The sequence below is a fragment of the Astatotilapia calliptera genome, chromosome 12, assembly GCF_964374335.1.
Source record: "Astatotilapia calliptera chromosome 12, fAstCal68.1, whole genome shotgun sequence".
Classification (NCBI taxonomy): Eukaryota; Metazoa; Chordata; class Actinopteri; order Cichliformes; family Cichlidae; genus Astatotilapia; species Astatotilapia calliptera.
The window spans coordinates 30,187,891-30,202,594 of NC_137433.1; the positions used below are offsets into that span (position 1 = coordinate 30,187,891).

At 39.1% G+C, this 14,704-nt stretch overlaps 1 protein-coding gene across 1 annotated transcript; it reads left to right on the plus strand.

The window, feature by feature from the left end:
• The first annotated feature begins 3,159 nt into the window (after nucleotides 1-3,159).
• Nucleotides 3,160-6,672, plus strand: LOC145432444 (uncharacterized). The gene is made up of 4 exons (XM_080309367.1): nucleotides 3,160-3,276; nucleotides 4,666-4,762; nucleotides 5,004-5,268; nucleotides 5,382-6,672. Exons 2-4 carry the CDS (start codon nucleotides 4,734-4,736, stop codon nucleotides 5,493-5,495), a joined length of 408 nt encoding a protein of 135 aa, XP_080165493.1. The 5' UTR covers nucleotides 3,160-3,276; nucleotides 4,666-4,733; the 3' UTR covers nucleotides 5,496-6,672.
• The last annotated feature ends 8,032 nt before the right edge of the window (nucleotides 6,673-14,704 follow it).

Sequence of the window (14,704 nt, forward strand, 5' to 3'; positions counted from 1 at the left end):
ACATATTTTAATATACCTTAAAATGACGACTAATGAATCATCAGATTTAACTTCTCTTGCCCAGAGGTGACAGGAAACACGATACTATTATAAAAATGTTTTATTCCACTACTTTCCTTACTTTCATTTTTTCTTAGGCAGTAAATTTCAGCTAAGAACTTGTAGATAAACGTGTCTCTTTCTCTTTTAAACTTCTAATGCTGCCATAAATTCTTTGGAGGGACCTTTAGAACATACTAATAAAAGACACTGATCAACTGACAAAACAGAAATTCATAGAAGTCTGCTTATAACGGGTAGGCAACCTTTCTGATGACGAGTGCCATTTAAAATTTCCTCAGAAGTCAGTGTGCCATATGATTGCATTAGCAATAAATCTAATAACGCTCTATATTAGGAGTCGGCAACCCTGGGCACGCGTGCCACAGTTGGCACGCGAAGGGTTAAGTGATGGCACGACCATAGCTGGACTGGCCATCGGGCATACCTGGCATTTGGTCGGTGGCCGATGATTTTTTTTTTTTTTGTAACGGTATATAATGAAAGTGGTGGATTGGCCAGATGCTGGTCGGTGTGTAAAAAACGAACTCAGTTGTTTGGTGGTGGCTATGGCGAAGCTTCCACAGATTCATTAACATTAATAAGTGGTGGATGCCAGCAGGTGGATGAGAGAAAGGGGAGGCAAGAGGAGAGACCCGAGGCAGCCGCCGGTCCGAGTGTCAGGTGAACTGAACTTCAGGTAAGAAGTTATGACCTGCAGTCTACCTGGGTCAGATATAAACCAACTTTAGGTGCAGTTTATTTTCGTTGTGCAGTTACAATAACTGTACTGCTAGCATGACGGAGAGTCTATACAGCTGGGTGGGTGCTATGATGTTACTGATAGTGAACTTTATTTTATTCACAAGCAGGGCCGTTGCTAGCCATTTGGGTGCCCTAAGCACAAATGCTTTATGGTGCCCCCCCCCCCCCCCCCCCCCGCCACTGAAAAAAAAAACAGTGGAATTTGTTTAATTAAATAACAACAACAACAAACATGACAGTTAAACAAATAATATTATAATAGAGTTGCCAACCATCCCGTAAAAAGACGGAATCGTCCCGGACTTCAGCTACAATGAAAAAGACATAAAGCTGGAGCTGCACAGCTGCCTCTTCTTCTCTCATTCTCTCCCCTCTCTCTCTCCTGTTTCTACTTCAATCATGAAACTGATCAATGATCAGCTGATCGGCTTTTCTCTCTTGTTTGTTTATCGCCCACTTTGTGCCAGAAAGAGGAAACCGCCGGATGTCGCGCTAAACTACAGCAGAATGTTTAAGCTTGATCAGCTGTTGTTAGAGTTTATTTAATATTTCTTTCTAGTAGCTGATGTTTGCTGGAGCCACAGCTGTAAAACCTGCTGGTCATGATGTCGGTCTGGATATGTGGTGAGAGGGAAACATGCAGATGAAACCAGGAGATGTCCTTACTGAATCATCAGAGCTGAACAGGTGATGGAGAAACAGGTTTACCTTTTAGGTGACATGAATGAGTTGAAGGGTTGGGTTGAATATTAACAAACATGCCATATTAGCCCAGTTTATTTCTCTTATCAGTGGTTCTATATATTGTGTAACTGTTCATATAGAGCGTTATTAGATTTATTGCTAATGCAATCATATGGCACACTGACCTCTGAGGAAATTTTAAATGGCACTCGTCATCAGAAAGGTTGCCTACCCCTGCTCTATATGAACAGTTACACAATATATAGAACCACTTTATAGAATTATATTTGTTCGCAGATGTTGGCAGCTATCAGCGAATAGTTATCAGCTGTTTTGAAACAAAAAACAGACACTTTTTATCCATAACAAGAACTCCACAACAGCAAATGAACTGTACAACAGAAAATACAAATCCTATTTATGGTCTCCTCACAACAATGATAAGAGAAATAAACTGGGCCAATATGGCATGTTTGTTAATATTCAACCCAGCCCTTCAACTCATTCATGTCACCTAAAACCTGTTCAGCTCTGATGATTCAGTAAGGACATCTCCTGGTTTCATCTGCATGTTTCCCTCTCACCAGATAACCAAACCGACATCATGACCAGCAGGTTTTACAGCTGTGGCTCCAGCAAACATCAGCTACTAGAAAGAAATATTAAATAAATTTTAACAACAGCTGATCAAGCTTAAACGTGCTGCTGTTGTTTAGCACGACATCCGGCGGTTTCCTCTTTCTGGCCAAAGTGGGCGATAAACAAACAAGAGAGAAAAGCCAATCAGCTGATCATTGATCAGTTTCATGATTGAAGTAGCAACAGGAGAGAGAGGGGAGAGAATGAGAGAAGAGGCAGCTGTGCAGCTCCAGCTTTATGTCTTTTTCATTGTAGCTGAAGTCCGGGACGATTCCGTCTTTTTACAGGACGGTTGGCAACTCTACTAAGTAACCTTATGAATAAAATAAAGTTCACTATCAGTAACTTCATAGCACCCACCCAGCTGTATAGACTCTCTGTCATGCTAGCTAGCACACAGTACAGTTATTGTAACTGACTGTAAAAAGTCAGCACAACGAAAATAAACTGCACCTAAAGTTGGTTTATATCTGACCCAGGTAGACTGCAGGTCATAACTTCTTACCTGAAGTTCAGTTCACCTGACACTCGGACCGGCGGCTGCCTCGGGTCTCTCCTCTTGCCTCCCCTTTCTCTCATCCGCCTGCTGGCATCCACCACTTATTAATGTTAACGAATCTGTGGAAGCTTCGCCATAGCCACCACCAAACAACTGAGTTCGTTTTTTACACACCGACCAGCATCTGGCCAATCCACCACTTTCATTATATACCATTACAAAAAGAAAAAAAAAAATCATCGGCCACCGACCAAATGCCAGGTATGCCCGATGGCCAGTCCAGCTATGGTCGTGCCATCACTTAACCCTTCGCGTGACGACTGTGGCACGCGTGCCCAGGGTTGCCGACCCCTGGCTTTTATTAACAGATATTAGTTTTTGTTGTGTGTGTGTGTGTGTGTGTGTGTGTGTGTGTGTGTGTGTGTGTGTAAGATGTGCAGAGGTGGAAAAACCCTGGTAACAATTAAGAATACTACAATTCTCAGTGTATTTCAGGTGCTATTAAACGTGCCTTCTTTGCACTCGCCCCCATGCTTGAACACACTGTACACACCGCCTCTTATCAGGACACTCATAATAAAACTGCACTCTGCTCCAGTGAGTTTTCCCTCCCAGTCTCATACGTGAGAGAACTTGTGGCTGGATCGAAGGTAAGAGCACAGAGCTGGATTTTTTTTCTTCTGATTCCTTGTTTTGACTATTCTGCTCAGTTACAGGAAGCTGATAAAACTGAATCTAATAACAAAAATCTGAAAATACTAGAAGCTGTTTGTTTTAGAAGCGCAGACTAGGCCACTTTCCCGCTGTGCTTACCGATCATGTGCTCACCTCGCCTACTTCTCATGTGATTGTTTTAGGTTCTCTTGTTCGCTTTTGTTTAATAATTTATTTAAAAAAAAAAACTTTTAATGCTAAATCACCTTAGTACGGGCAGAGTTTTTGTGGCTTTACTATCACAGTTTCATTATGTTGAAAATCTTGTAATCTGTTGCCCTCCCAGCATTTTACATTTAAGAAAATAAAAATATAATTTTGGGAAAACCCTAACTTTGGCAACTGAGCCAGCCTTAAAAGGCATGTTTAACACAGTGACCTACTTTTCTCAATTCAAGGCTGCGAATCAGTTAAACAGACCTTTCTTATTGTGGACACCTTGATTTGATTTGTGGCTTGGTGCAGCAGCTGTATTAGTATCTTGTGTTTTTAAGCCTTTGATAATATATTTGTCTTTCCATTCCATCTGATAGTGAATGCTTAATTATTTGATAAACAGGTCTAATATTATGATTTACTCACGAAAAAGGAACTGTCACAAATTGAATTCAAGGTTTATTTGTCAGACACTTCATTCTTATAATCGTGTTGTATAAAAACCATGTTTTCTGAGTAAGTCATGGTTTATTTACTTCATTTAACATGACTCCACAAGTCAGAATTTGGTAACTTGTGGAATCACTCATCCATCTCACCTCTCTGATTCACAGTTTTGAAATCCACGCTCACTAATATGTCAACAGCCTAAAATAAGCTAAGATTTGATTTGCTATTAGGCTATGAAATTGATACCTATTTGTAATCAATTTAATATTTCAAGTCGTCACCTGATTGCTTTATGGGCATCATGGAACAAGTGCAGTCATCCCGTCTTTGCGAAATATCACTGACAGCAATAGTTAAACTAAATGACTGCAAATTATATGAGGCTACTGTAGTACAAAGTGCTGCTTTGTAAGAAATCTTCTTCCAGAACCTACCTATCCTATCTTATCTATCCTAGTACAATCAAGACAGGCAATAAAAGCTCCTTGGAGATTTCATTTTTTCTATGACAAAACATTGGGTTTAAAGTTCAAAGTGTACACATTTTCCAACTGATACGAAAAGATCTAAAAATGGAACATTTTCATTGAAAGGGTGACGACATAAGCTCGTGAAAGCAAGATCTTTACATTTTAACTGCACTGTTTTTAGATCACTGATGACAAAAAAAAATAAAAAATCTATTTATTTTCTTTTTGTTTTACATGTTTGCCTTTCAGGTTCATTCAGTGGTTTGTTACTCCACTGTCATTTTGGCCCATTAAGAATTCATCCACCAGATTTAAGGATGTTTTCGGACTACAGTGTCTTTCTACAGTAAGACCCATTTCTTTTCATTGATACTTTTCTATGATAATTACTTTCCTGTGCTGTGTGTACTATGTATTATTGGCTGAAAAAGAATCCTTTTTTTCAGTTTCTTTTATTCTATTAAAACAGCAAACTAATAAACTGGTAACATCTTCCACCACCAGGGAAGGCTGAGAGTTTTCAAACTGTGCCAGAGTTGTTAGATAACCTGTTCTCTGCTTTCTCCACATCTTCGTCTTTCTCCAAGGATCTTCCTGGGCATCCTGGGTTTTGGTCTCGCCATGATGTTCTGCACCACTATATGCAGACTATGCCATCGCCAAAGGGATGACCCTATATCACGGAGGTCTATAAGACATAGTGACCAGGGCAGGCTCCCGCAGTCCATATATTTCATTCCCTTCCCCAGGAGCATACCACAGCAGGACAGCGAAGATCAAGGTGGTGATGCCATGAGACCACCACGATACAGCACAACAGTCTACTCAGGACCCCCACCTGCCTATAATGAGGTGATTATGATTTTCTCTGCATCTCTTTCTCTTGCGCTAACAAAATAATGCACCCATATATCAGTACATTTAGGCTATTGCTAAATTATAGCTCTTTTTTTCTCTATCTTCAGCTGGAATTTAAGCCTGATGAGCTCCCACCTGCTTACAATGAACAAAGCATTTCTATGTATCCCATAACACCCCCACCGCCTCGCCCAGACATGGTTCAACCACAGGCACAGTAACAACCATAAGGAAAAATCATTATTGTGTCGAGGTTACGGACACTCACGATATTGCACTGCCTTGTGGACATAAGTAACGAGAAGTTCTAATCTTTTAAGGGTTGGTTTTATTGTTAGACTTGTTTTCTTTATTGTTTTAAGGGAGTTGATGCTGGCACGAAGAGAATCAAAGTTGCGGAAATGGAAAAGGTTTAAAGTTACAACACTGTAAACGTGTTTCTGTATCAGCTTGTTCTCTCTGTGTTTATTAGCAGGATATCAAAGAAGTGTATCAGGTATCAGGTATTTATTACGTTTAGCGCAGAGCTAAACTGAAATACACGTTGTTTTGGTTTGCACTCAACATCTTGAGGACGAGATGCATTTTTTTTCACCACTTTTACAGACTTCATTTCAACAGACAGTAAAGGGATGGCACTCATGGCATTTACAATAACACTGTGAGAAACTGAAATGGTTGCATTTTGCTTGTTCACAATCTGTATATTTACTAAAATGGTTTAGATATTCGCTATTCATTCTTTCATCAAAATATTAGCTTTGGGTGACTATTTTGGAAAGCATGTATTCTCTGGTTGCTTTTTAAGTGATGTTCTAAACAAGCACATACAGTGAAGTACATGATATTGAAGTGTGCCTGACAAGCATGTATTTTCATATATGTATGCTGATTAACTTATGCGACTGTAATAGCACGGTTGCAGTGATGTTGTATTCATATTGTGCTAGAAGAGGCCTTTTTCACTCATGACAGGGACTGCATAGGTGTAACTCATTGTTCAGCCGTTGGTTATGGCCGAACAATCAGTTAGTGCTATTTATTACAGCTGTTCACGTACCATTCAATTACTGTTGTGATTTCTGAGAACTTGCTTTAAGACTTTAATGAAACAGTCACTTTACTTGAAATGAAATGTGTAAATAGACAAAATTCGCAAATTAATTGTTCAAATTGTTCTCAGGAAAAAAAAAGTGAATGATATTTATAGTAGCTGGTCTACTTAAAGTTCTCTGTACAGACTGAACGCTCCAACAAAGTCTGTAATATGAACCTGGAAACAGAGGTTAGAAAAAGATTTCAATGTTTAGGAAATTTTTCATGTAAATGTATGTTCATAATAATGATTGTATCACATGTACATATTGTGGATACGTTTAAATAAAGAAAAACACTAAATCAAGCTTGTCATAAATTTTAACAAAGTTGGAATAAAAGTTGAAATGTTTTACAAAGATTCACTTCGGTGCAACTTAAAACATTGAAGAATTTCCAGTTTCTTTGGCTTAAGAAACTCTTGAGGTGCTTTTGCAGCAGGTTTTTAGTCATTATCCTCTGAAGTGCCATTAAGGGTTATCCAATTAGTTTGGCAACATTTGGCTGAATCTGAGCAGTCATACAAGCCCACACCATAACATTGCCTCCATCATGTTTGACAGATGATCAGGCTCTAGACATCCAGATGGGGTCTCTGGATGTCTAGAGCCTGGATCTCCTCCATACCTGCTTCATGCCCTGGGGGGCGGGGCTATGGCTCCCCACACCCTCTAGCAGATCGTTACATGAAGGAACCTTTTGGATTCTCATGCTCACAGGTGTACACACGGGTGCTCACAGACACAAACTACACCTCTTTTGGCTGCTACCTCAAAGCACACTGTGTGCTGTCGATCTTACGTGCTGCACAATAATATTCAGTATTTAGTATTTACTGTTATATACACATAGATTCTCGCGATGATGTTTTTTATTATATTGCGCTCTTTTTTTTTGTTTGTTTTCTCTTTTCTTTCTTCTCAACAGGTGATCCAGGTGATTGATGTATATGTATTTTTGTCCCCCCCTTTTGGTGTGGCCTTTATCACTGTTCCTCTTCCCCTCTGTTTTTCTTTCCCTCCCTCTCTTTCTTTCTCCCTTTCCTTTCCCCCATTCATGTCTGTCCCGTATGTAACAACTGAAAATAAAAAAAATATAAACAATAAAAACAAAGGTCAATCAAATGGACCAATACGGCAAGGCTGGGATGGTCCACTTGGTATAGTAAATCCGTTGGACATCTTTCTTGGCCTTCAGACAATAATTCTGATGGCAAAAGAACCAAACGGGACAGGCGGGAAAATAAATAAATAAATAAACTGAATCTGAGCAGTCATACAAGCCCAGACCATAACATTGCCTCCATCGTGTTTGACAGATGATATGGTATGCTTTGAACAAAGAGCTGGTCCTTTACAACTTTTCTTGAGTGTAGCCATTAGTTTTTTGTTTTTTTGTCGTTGTAAACTTTTCAATTCAATCTTTTCATTTTCCCAACAACAACCGCCTCAAGTCACTTTATATAATAAGATAAAGATGCTACAATAACAAAGAGAAATCCCAACAATCAGATGACCTCCTATGAGCAAGCACTTGGCACAGTGGGAAGGAAAACCTTTTAACAGGAGAAAACCTCCGACAAGCTCAGGGAGCGGCTGTCAGGGGTCACGTGTGGACGCGAGGAAGAGATGACCCAAACGCAGGACTCACGGTGCAGGATCAAGGGTGTTTAGTGTAGTGAGTGGATGAACAGAACAGTAACGAACGCTGACTGGCTGGATGACTGAATGGCTGGCTGAACTGAAAACACACATGGGAACGACGGCAGTGACGACATCAATGACAAGACAATGAGCGAGTGGAAACTGAGGACTTAGATACACAGACTGATGAGAGACCGGTGAGTACACAGCTGAACTTAATCAAACTAACGACACACAGGAAAGGAACTGGCACAGCAAGACAGGAATTGTGAACGAGTGAGAAATAAACTGAACATGAACGAACTGAAAACACTGGGTCAACGACCCAAGAACCCTGACAGCGGCAGCCGTCTGCATGACCAGATGGGGGTAAGAGGAAGAAGACGGGGCAAAAGGCACAGCTTGTAAACCCACTGCATTTCTATTCATGAAGTCATCTCTTGAGAGTCTCACTCACCTCCTTGAGAACGTTTCTTGATTTTGCTAGATGTTGTGAATGTTTTTTTTTCTAACCAAAGAAAGAATTATTCTTTATCCCACTCCTACAGTTTTTGTTAGCTCTCTGACAGGTTTATTTATTTTCAGCCTAATGATGGCTTCCTGTCACTTGCACTGACATGTCTTTGGATCTCAGTTGCAGTCAAAAACTACCACATTTAACACATTTCCAGGTTCTTTCATCTGCCTCATTTTTCACAGAATAACAGGAATGCCTCTGAAAATGGGGTTCTATGTGTAAAAATGGTTGCAATTCCTAAACAGTTATTTTTGATGAGCCCCTTGAATTACAGTTGAAAGTCTTCACATCTTGATTGTTTGATCTAAAATCCATTTGTGTGGTGTACATAGACAATGTGCCATTGTCCATATACTTATGTATCTAACTTTGCCTGACAATTGTAGTTTTGTTCACTTTTGTCAATGAATCCTTTAATACGTTACACTTATGCTTATTTTATATATAAAACTACATATCAACCACAGTCATGGTGTCTTTATGTCAGCTTTTAAAACTTCACAGCAACAACCCACTAACCTGCTGCACGAACTATTCTCTGTCAGCTTCCTGATAGCAAAATGACTAATCACAGGTGAAGCCAAAGTCCTTCTTTTATGACAGTATAATATCACATAGGGAGTGTCTCGTCAAACGATCCAATCTAACAGTGACCAAACTTAACACCAGGGGGCACTCCAAGCGTGTAGACACTCATGCTTTTTTGTTGTTGTCATCTTGTAGTTTCCAGGTCTTTCTTTACTTTGCTAAACGTACATTTATCTGTTTTGTTATAATTATATAATTTTGTTAAAAACATGGTCACAGATCTGTTAAAGGTTTATATTACTCTAATCTGGTTATTTTTACTTCCTGCACAACCACATTACATTTTGTGAATAAGTATCATACTAGAAGTATTAAATAAGCCTCTTACTATTAAAGACTTTGAAGGAAGCAGTCTCAGATTAACACCTGGAATGTGTATTGTCAAGCTCTTACAAGGTCCCCAAAAGGCAAAACTGCTGTTGACCCTTGTGTGGACACATCTACTTGAGTCCTGCATGGGTGAGAGTGGATTTGCCCTGCTCACACAGCCCCACAGTTCACCCATGGTTAGGTCTGCTAAGGCGTGTTTGCTGGGATAATGCTAGACTATATGGACTGTTAAAATAAAACCCTGTACGTTCACTTACTGACACATCTCTTTAAAGGAGTGATAAACATGATTGCACAAGGAGAAATAAACTAAAGGAGGAGATTTTGACATTTCTTTTGACAGCCTTGATAGGAGTCAGAACAATAACCTCCACAAATGGAAAAAGTTCTGCTTCTCTTCCTGCTGTTACACCGTGTACGTAATCCCACCTTTTCTCTTTTTCTCTGTCTCTGTTATTGCCTTTATTACTTTATACTTACAATACCATGTTTTACTATTTTCTTTTTTCAAAAAGCAATAATGTGCAGATCCAATCATTGTTTAAATACATAAGAGCAAAGTTGTTTGGGATTTTTTTCCGTGTTGCAATATATTTACACGATTATCTCTCTGTCTTATTTGTGAAATATATATTAAAAGGATAAATGACTTGTCTGCTGAATACTAACTCTGCCTAAGGGGGTAAACAAAACAAAGAAACTTGAATCCAAGCACTCTCTATGCTCCTCTGATAGAAAAATTATTAAAGTTATGCAACACTCTCTGAAATTAAAGTTACAACACTCTTTTCAGTAAACTGAAGTAAGCTCTAATCTGTCCTTTTCTCAGGCCTTGCTGTGGCTCTTCTGCTAACTGTTCTCCAAAGCACACCTAGAATCATGGGCGGATCTACTGCAGTGGCATAGGGTGGCATTTGCCACCTTAAAATATTCTCTTGCCACCCCTAGTGCCACCCTAGTTTTATATCTTGTACCACCTTCTACCTGCTGAATTTGACATAGTTTTAGCCATATATAGTGCATATTACAGAATGTAACACCTGTATGTGTGTAAAGAAATGGCTTTGATTATGCCACCCCTGGTTAGAATCAGGTCTAGTACATCATGTAGCTAACTGTTTCTCTGTAAGAGTGTCACACACTTATCTGTTCCCAGTATAACACTGGAAGAAGTGTATAAATGAAACTTGCGGGAATTCACCCCTGCGGTAGACTGAAGCTTCACAAGGCTGACTTCCTATGGGGTTTGATAATATAATGTGCCCTTCAGCTTTCATTTAATTTATTTGAAAGACAATGAGAAATGCAGTATTTTTTCTTCCCTTGTTTAGTAAACAATTTTGAAATACAATTTAAGGAACTCAGCTGCTGGTTTAAGTAATTCTTAGCCTCCCTACATGCTACATGCCTACCTTGAGGTGACTTCTACTGTGATTTGGTGCTATATAAATAAAACTGAACTGAAAGAATTTGATTAAATTGACATGTGGGCAGTTCTGGAGGTTGGTCCTTCAGCCAAACTGCAAAGAAATCCGCTAAAACTGTTTCAGTCCACTTGTGTTACGTCTTCACCCTGTTTGTTCTGAAAGAGAAATGTGGGATGGATTTCGAGAAAGAAACTCCCTTGAGGCTGCACAGACAGAGAGGAGCATGCAGATAATATAAAAAGGAATGCATGGGGATAGATATGTGAATGTGACAGCGACGGAACAGAAGTTTAGAGCAAGAGAACTGCTAAGAAATGAAAGAAAATATTCTGTGATGACTGACAGTCGTGTACAGTATCCCTCTCCCCCTGCTTCATTCTCTTTGTCTGCTGCTTCTCAAACATGCACTGGAGAGTCCCTGGCATTGCTCTGTCAGGTCTTTCCTTGTGCTGCTATCTTTGTCTGGCCTCTGTCATCAGGGGACTGTAACTCTTAATGAACACTCCCTGCACTATCTGTGAACTCGTTTGCTAATCACAGTAACTGACATTCGCACTGACACATGCCACCTCCGATCCAGGATACTGAGTTGCAGGAGATCATTGTCCTTTTCAAGCTTCTTTCTTTTTTCATCTTTTTAAATTCAGCTGCCAAACTTCTGGTTGTGTTTGTATTCTTCTTCATGTGAGATTAACCCGTGTTTGTAAGGTGGACTTAGCAAATTTACCAACAAACTCTGAGTTTGTATTGCTATGCTACATCACTGAACAAATAGATGACAAAAATGACTTCACTGTCCAACTAAGTTAGAAAAAAAATCCAAAAGAATAAAACAAGCTTCACAAAGGGAAAACCAGCTAATATGGAATTCCTCCAGTAGTCTTGTGAATGTATGATTAATTCATGATTAACAAGATGATAAAACTGCCCTTGTTCACAGCAACAATACTAAAATACCAGATTCAGGCAAACACTCATTACTGGATCTGCTTCAGAACTCCAGAGTGCTACTTGTTGTACCAATCGCTGATATGTAACCAAACCTAACCTGCATTTGAAGTCAAATTAACAATCAGTTCAGTTCAGTTTAGTTCAATTTTATTTATATAGCAACAAATTACAACAACAGTTGTCTCAAGGCGCTTTATACTGTAAGGTAAAGACCCTAAAATAATAGACGTGAAATCCATGACAGTTACAAAAATAATATTTATACGTATAACAACCCAACACAGAATTTTTTATATACAACATGTCTGTCATGAACTTTCAGTTTTCAGTTTCACTTCTATAAAACTCTGAAATTCCCTTGCAGTTGCTGACAATTGAAAAGGAAACGTTATGAGTTATGTTATTGACGTGCTACTTATTTACTATCTTCATTGTTAAAATGAATCTTCTCTGTTCTACATCAAATACAACATTAAAGAATCATAATTACGAACAAATTATGGCAATCCTTGTTGGATCCCATTTAAATTGAAATGAATTTGTATGTTATATGAATGCTTCAATTAAGTATCTGTACATAACTCTGCATTATTGTATCTAACTGGTAACCAAAAATATCTCTTGGGGCGTGGGTGAAACTCCCAAACCTAAAAATAGCATTGGGCTGTTTTTCTCTGATGTGTCTGCATGTGAGTATGCGTTAGTTTCATTAATAGTACAGGACTGGTAACCATGGAGCCAAGCTTCGGAGGGGTGTTGTTGATGCACAACATTCAAGCATGTGCTGACATGATAACCCAGTTTATCCCAGGTAAACACTGTGAATCTATTTAAAGATGGTGATTCACTTCTGACCAGCTGATAGCTAAAGTGTGTCAGCCCTTGTTGAGGGGCTCCATCTGCCTTAACGGAGAGTTACCATCCCATTTTCCTGCAGTCATAGTATGCCAATGGATGACACTGCAAGGTTTTGGAACTCCAATCAGCTCACTTAAATTAAGGGCATCTTCTAAGGCTGAAGACTTCAGCCATTGGAGAAGTACCGAAAAACTGCAGACTACTTTAATAAAACTATAGACAAAGAACAGCATGTCCAAAAAGTCTGTCCTATGGCTTTAATGAGTATTTTATGTGTATGTTACTTTATAACATACACAGTTAATTTAAATAATAATTTAAATAAATTAAATAAAGGTTAAATAATAAAATTTAAATTGTATTACATAGTGGATTAAAGTCGGTGGCAAGGAGGGAGTTCACACAAGAAATTCACTTAAATATAAAATAACTTGTTAAAGATAACCTAACCAAGACACAAAGCTGATGTAAGGTGGAGTGAAAGAGAGAGACTAAGCAGGTTATCTGGGCCAGCTTGTATAGTCTGTAAGACACAGGTGACACAAATTAGCTGATCCTATCATGCCAGCCAATCAACAGCAGACCATGGTTTTAATGAGTGTGGGAGGGTCGTAACAGTAAGCCTGTCATCCAAATATGGTCATGAAATGCAGAGTCTTCAAAATGTCACCATGTCTTTGTTAATCTGTTAGAGCCTGGAAAGGTGGAGGTGTGCTAAATAGAAAAAAGGAACGAAGCAAGACAGAATGCATGCGTGCAAATGAGATGAAGGCAGGTGGAAAGGTGATGATGCAAGTATTAGAGAAAGTGAAGCTGGACGTTCAAATACCTGTGATCAACCATGCAAATACCATGCAGGTAGATCAGAACAACAGCTCAGGTCGAGAGGTTTGGAAACAAAGTTATAAAGACAAAGCTGACGTTATTTGGACATGAGAGAGGATATATTGGACAAGGGATGCTGAATTTGGAGCAGGTGGAAGAGACCACAGAGGAGGTTCATGGATGCAGTGATGGAGGAGATGTAGAAGACTGGTGTGACAGAAGTGGATGCCAGGGATAGGGTGAGCTGGAGGCAGCTGATCCACAATATCTTCATGAACTCTCTCCCTTGAGAAACATTTGGTTGTCTAAGGGGTGAGAGAGAAAATGTCTGTATGCTGTCTGGAAATACTCGGCCTACTTCATCACTTTCTTGTCGAGACTGAACAACAATTGACCAGTGGTAATGGGACCGTAACCTAAAATCTACTGATATTTGACTGCATGTCTGCCTTACAAATTAGCTAAGAAACCTAAAATAAAACATACAAGAAAAGCACAGTATATTTATTATTCCCTTGGGCTTTTTAAAAATATATATATATAATTTAGTCAATGTAATAAACTTTCACCTACACTTAATAATCTCAGATTATTGTAAGATTTGCTGTTTGGTTGGTGGTTCCTGTTCAAAGGTCGAGAAAATCCACCTTACTGACTGAGGTTTTCCAGAGCTACAGCAACTTGAATGGAAATATTAGCATAGGCATGCTTCTGGTAATAAAATAATTTTTTGCCTGTTGCACTCTTCTGCACACTCTTGAGGAGTAACTCAAGCAGCAAGGCTTCAGCAAAAACTGCCACAGTGTATGCTGTCAAATTACTTTATCAGTTTATTAGCATCGGCCAAACACTAAAATCGTTCTCAGATAAGAAAACTGAACGCAAACATCCATATCAGTGTAAAACATACGGGAAGTATAAAATATGTTTATGGAACTTATGCATTTAATTAAATTGGACAATAACTGGCACAACGCTACACAAGGAACTGGAAACAATGGGTTCTCACAACTGATGCAGGGACCAGGGGGGTGGTGGGCATAGACACATGTACAAGCTTTGTTTCTCTTTATTCTCTGCATGAAAAACGAGCACAATGAACACTATTATTTGGCTTCATGATTTTAATGTATTCAAAAAAGACTGACAGAGGCTGTTTTCACTGTTTTCTGCACAAGCCTGACTGTATTTTCCTC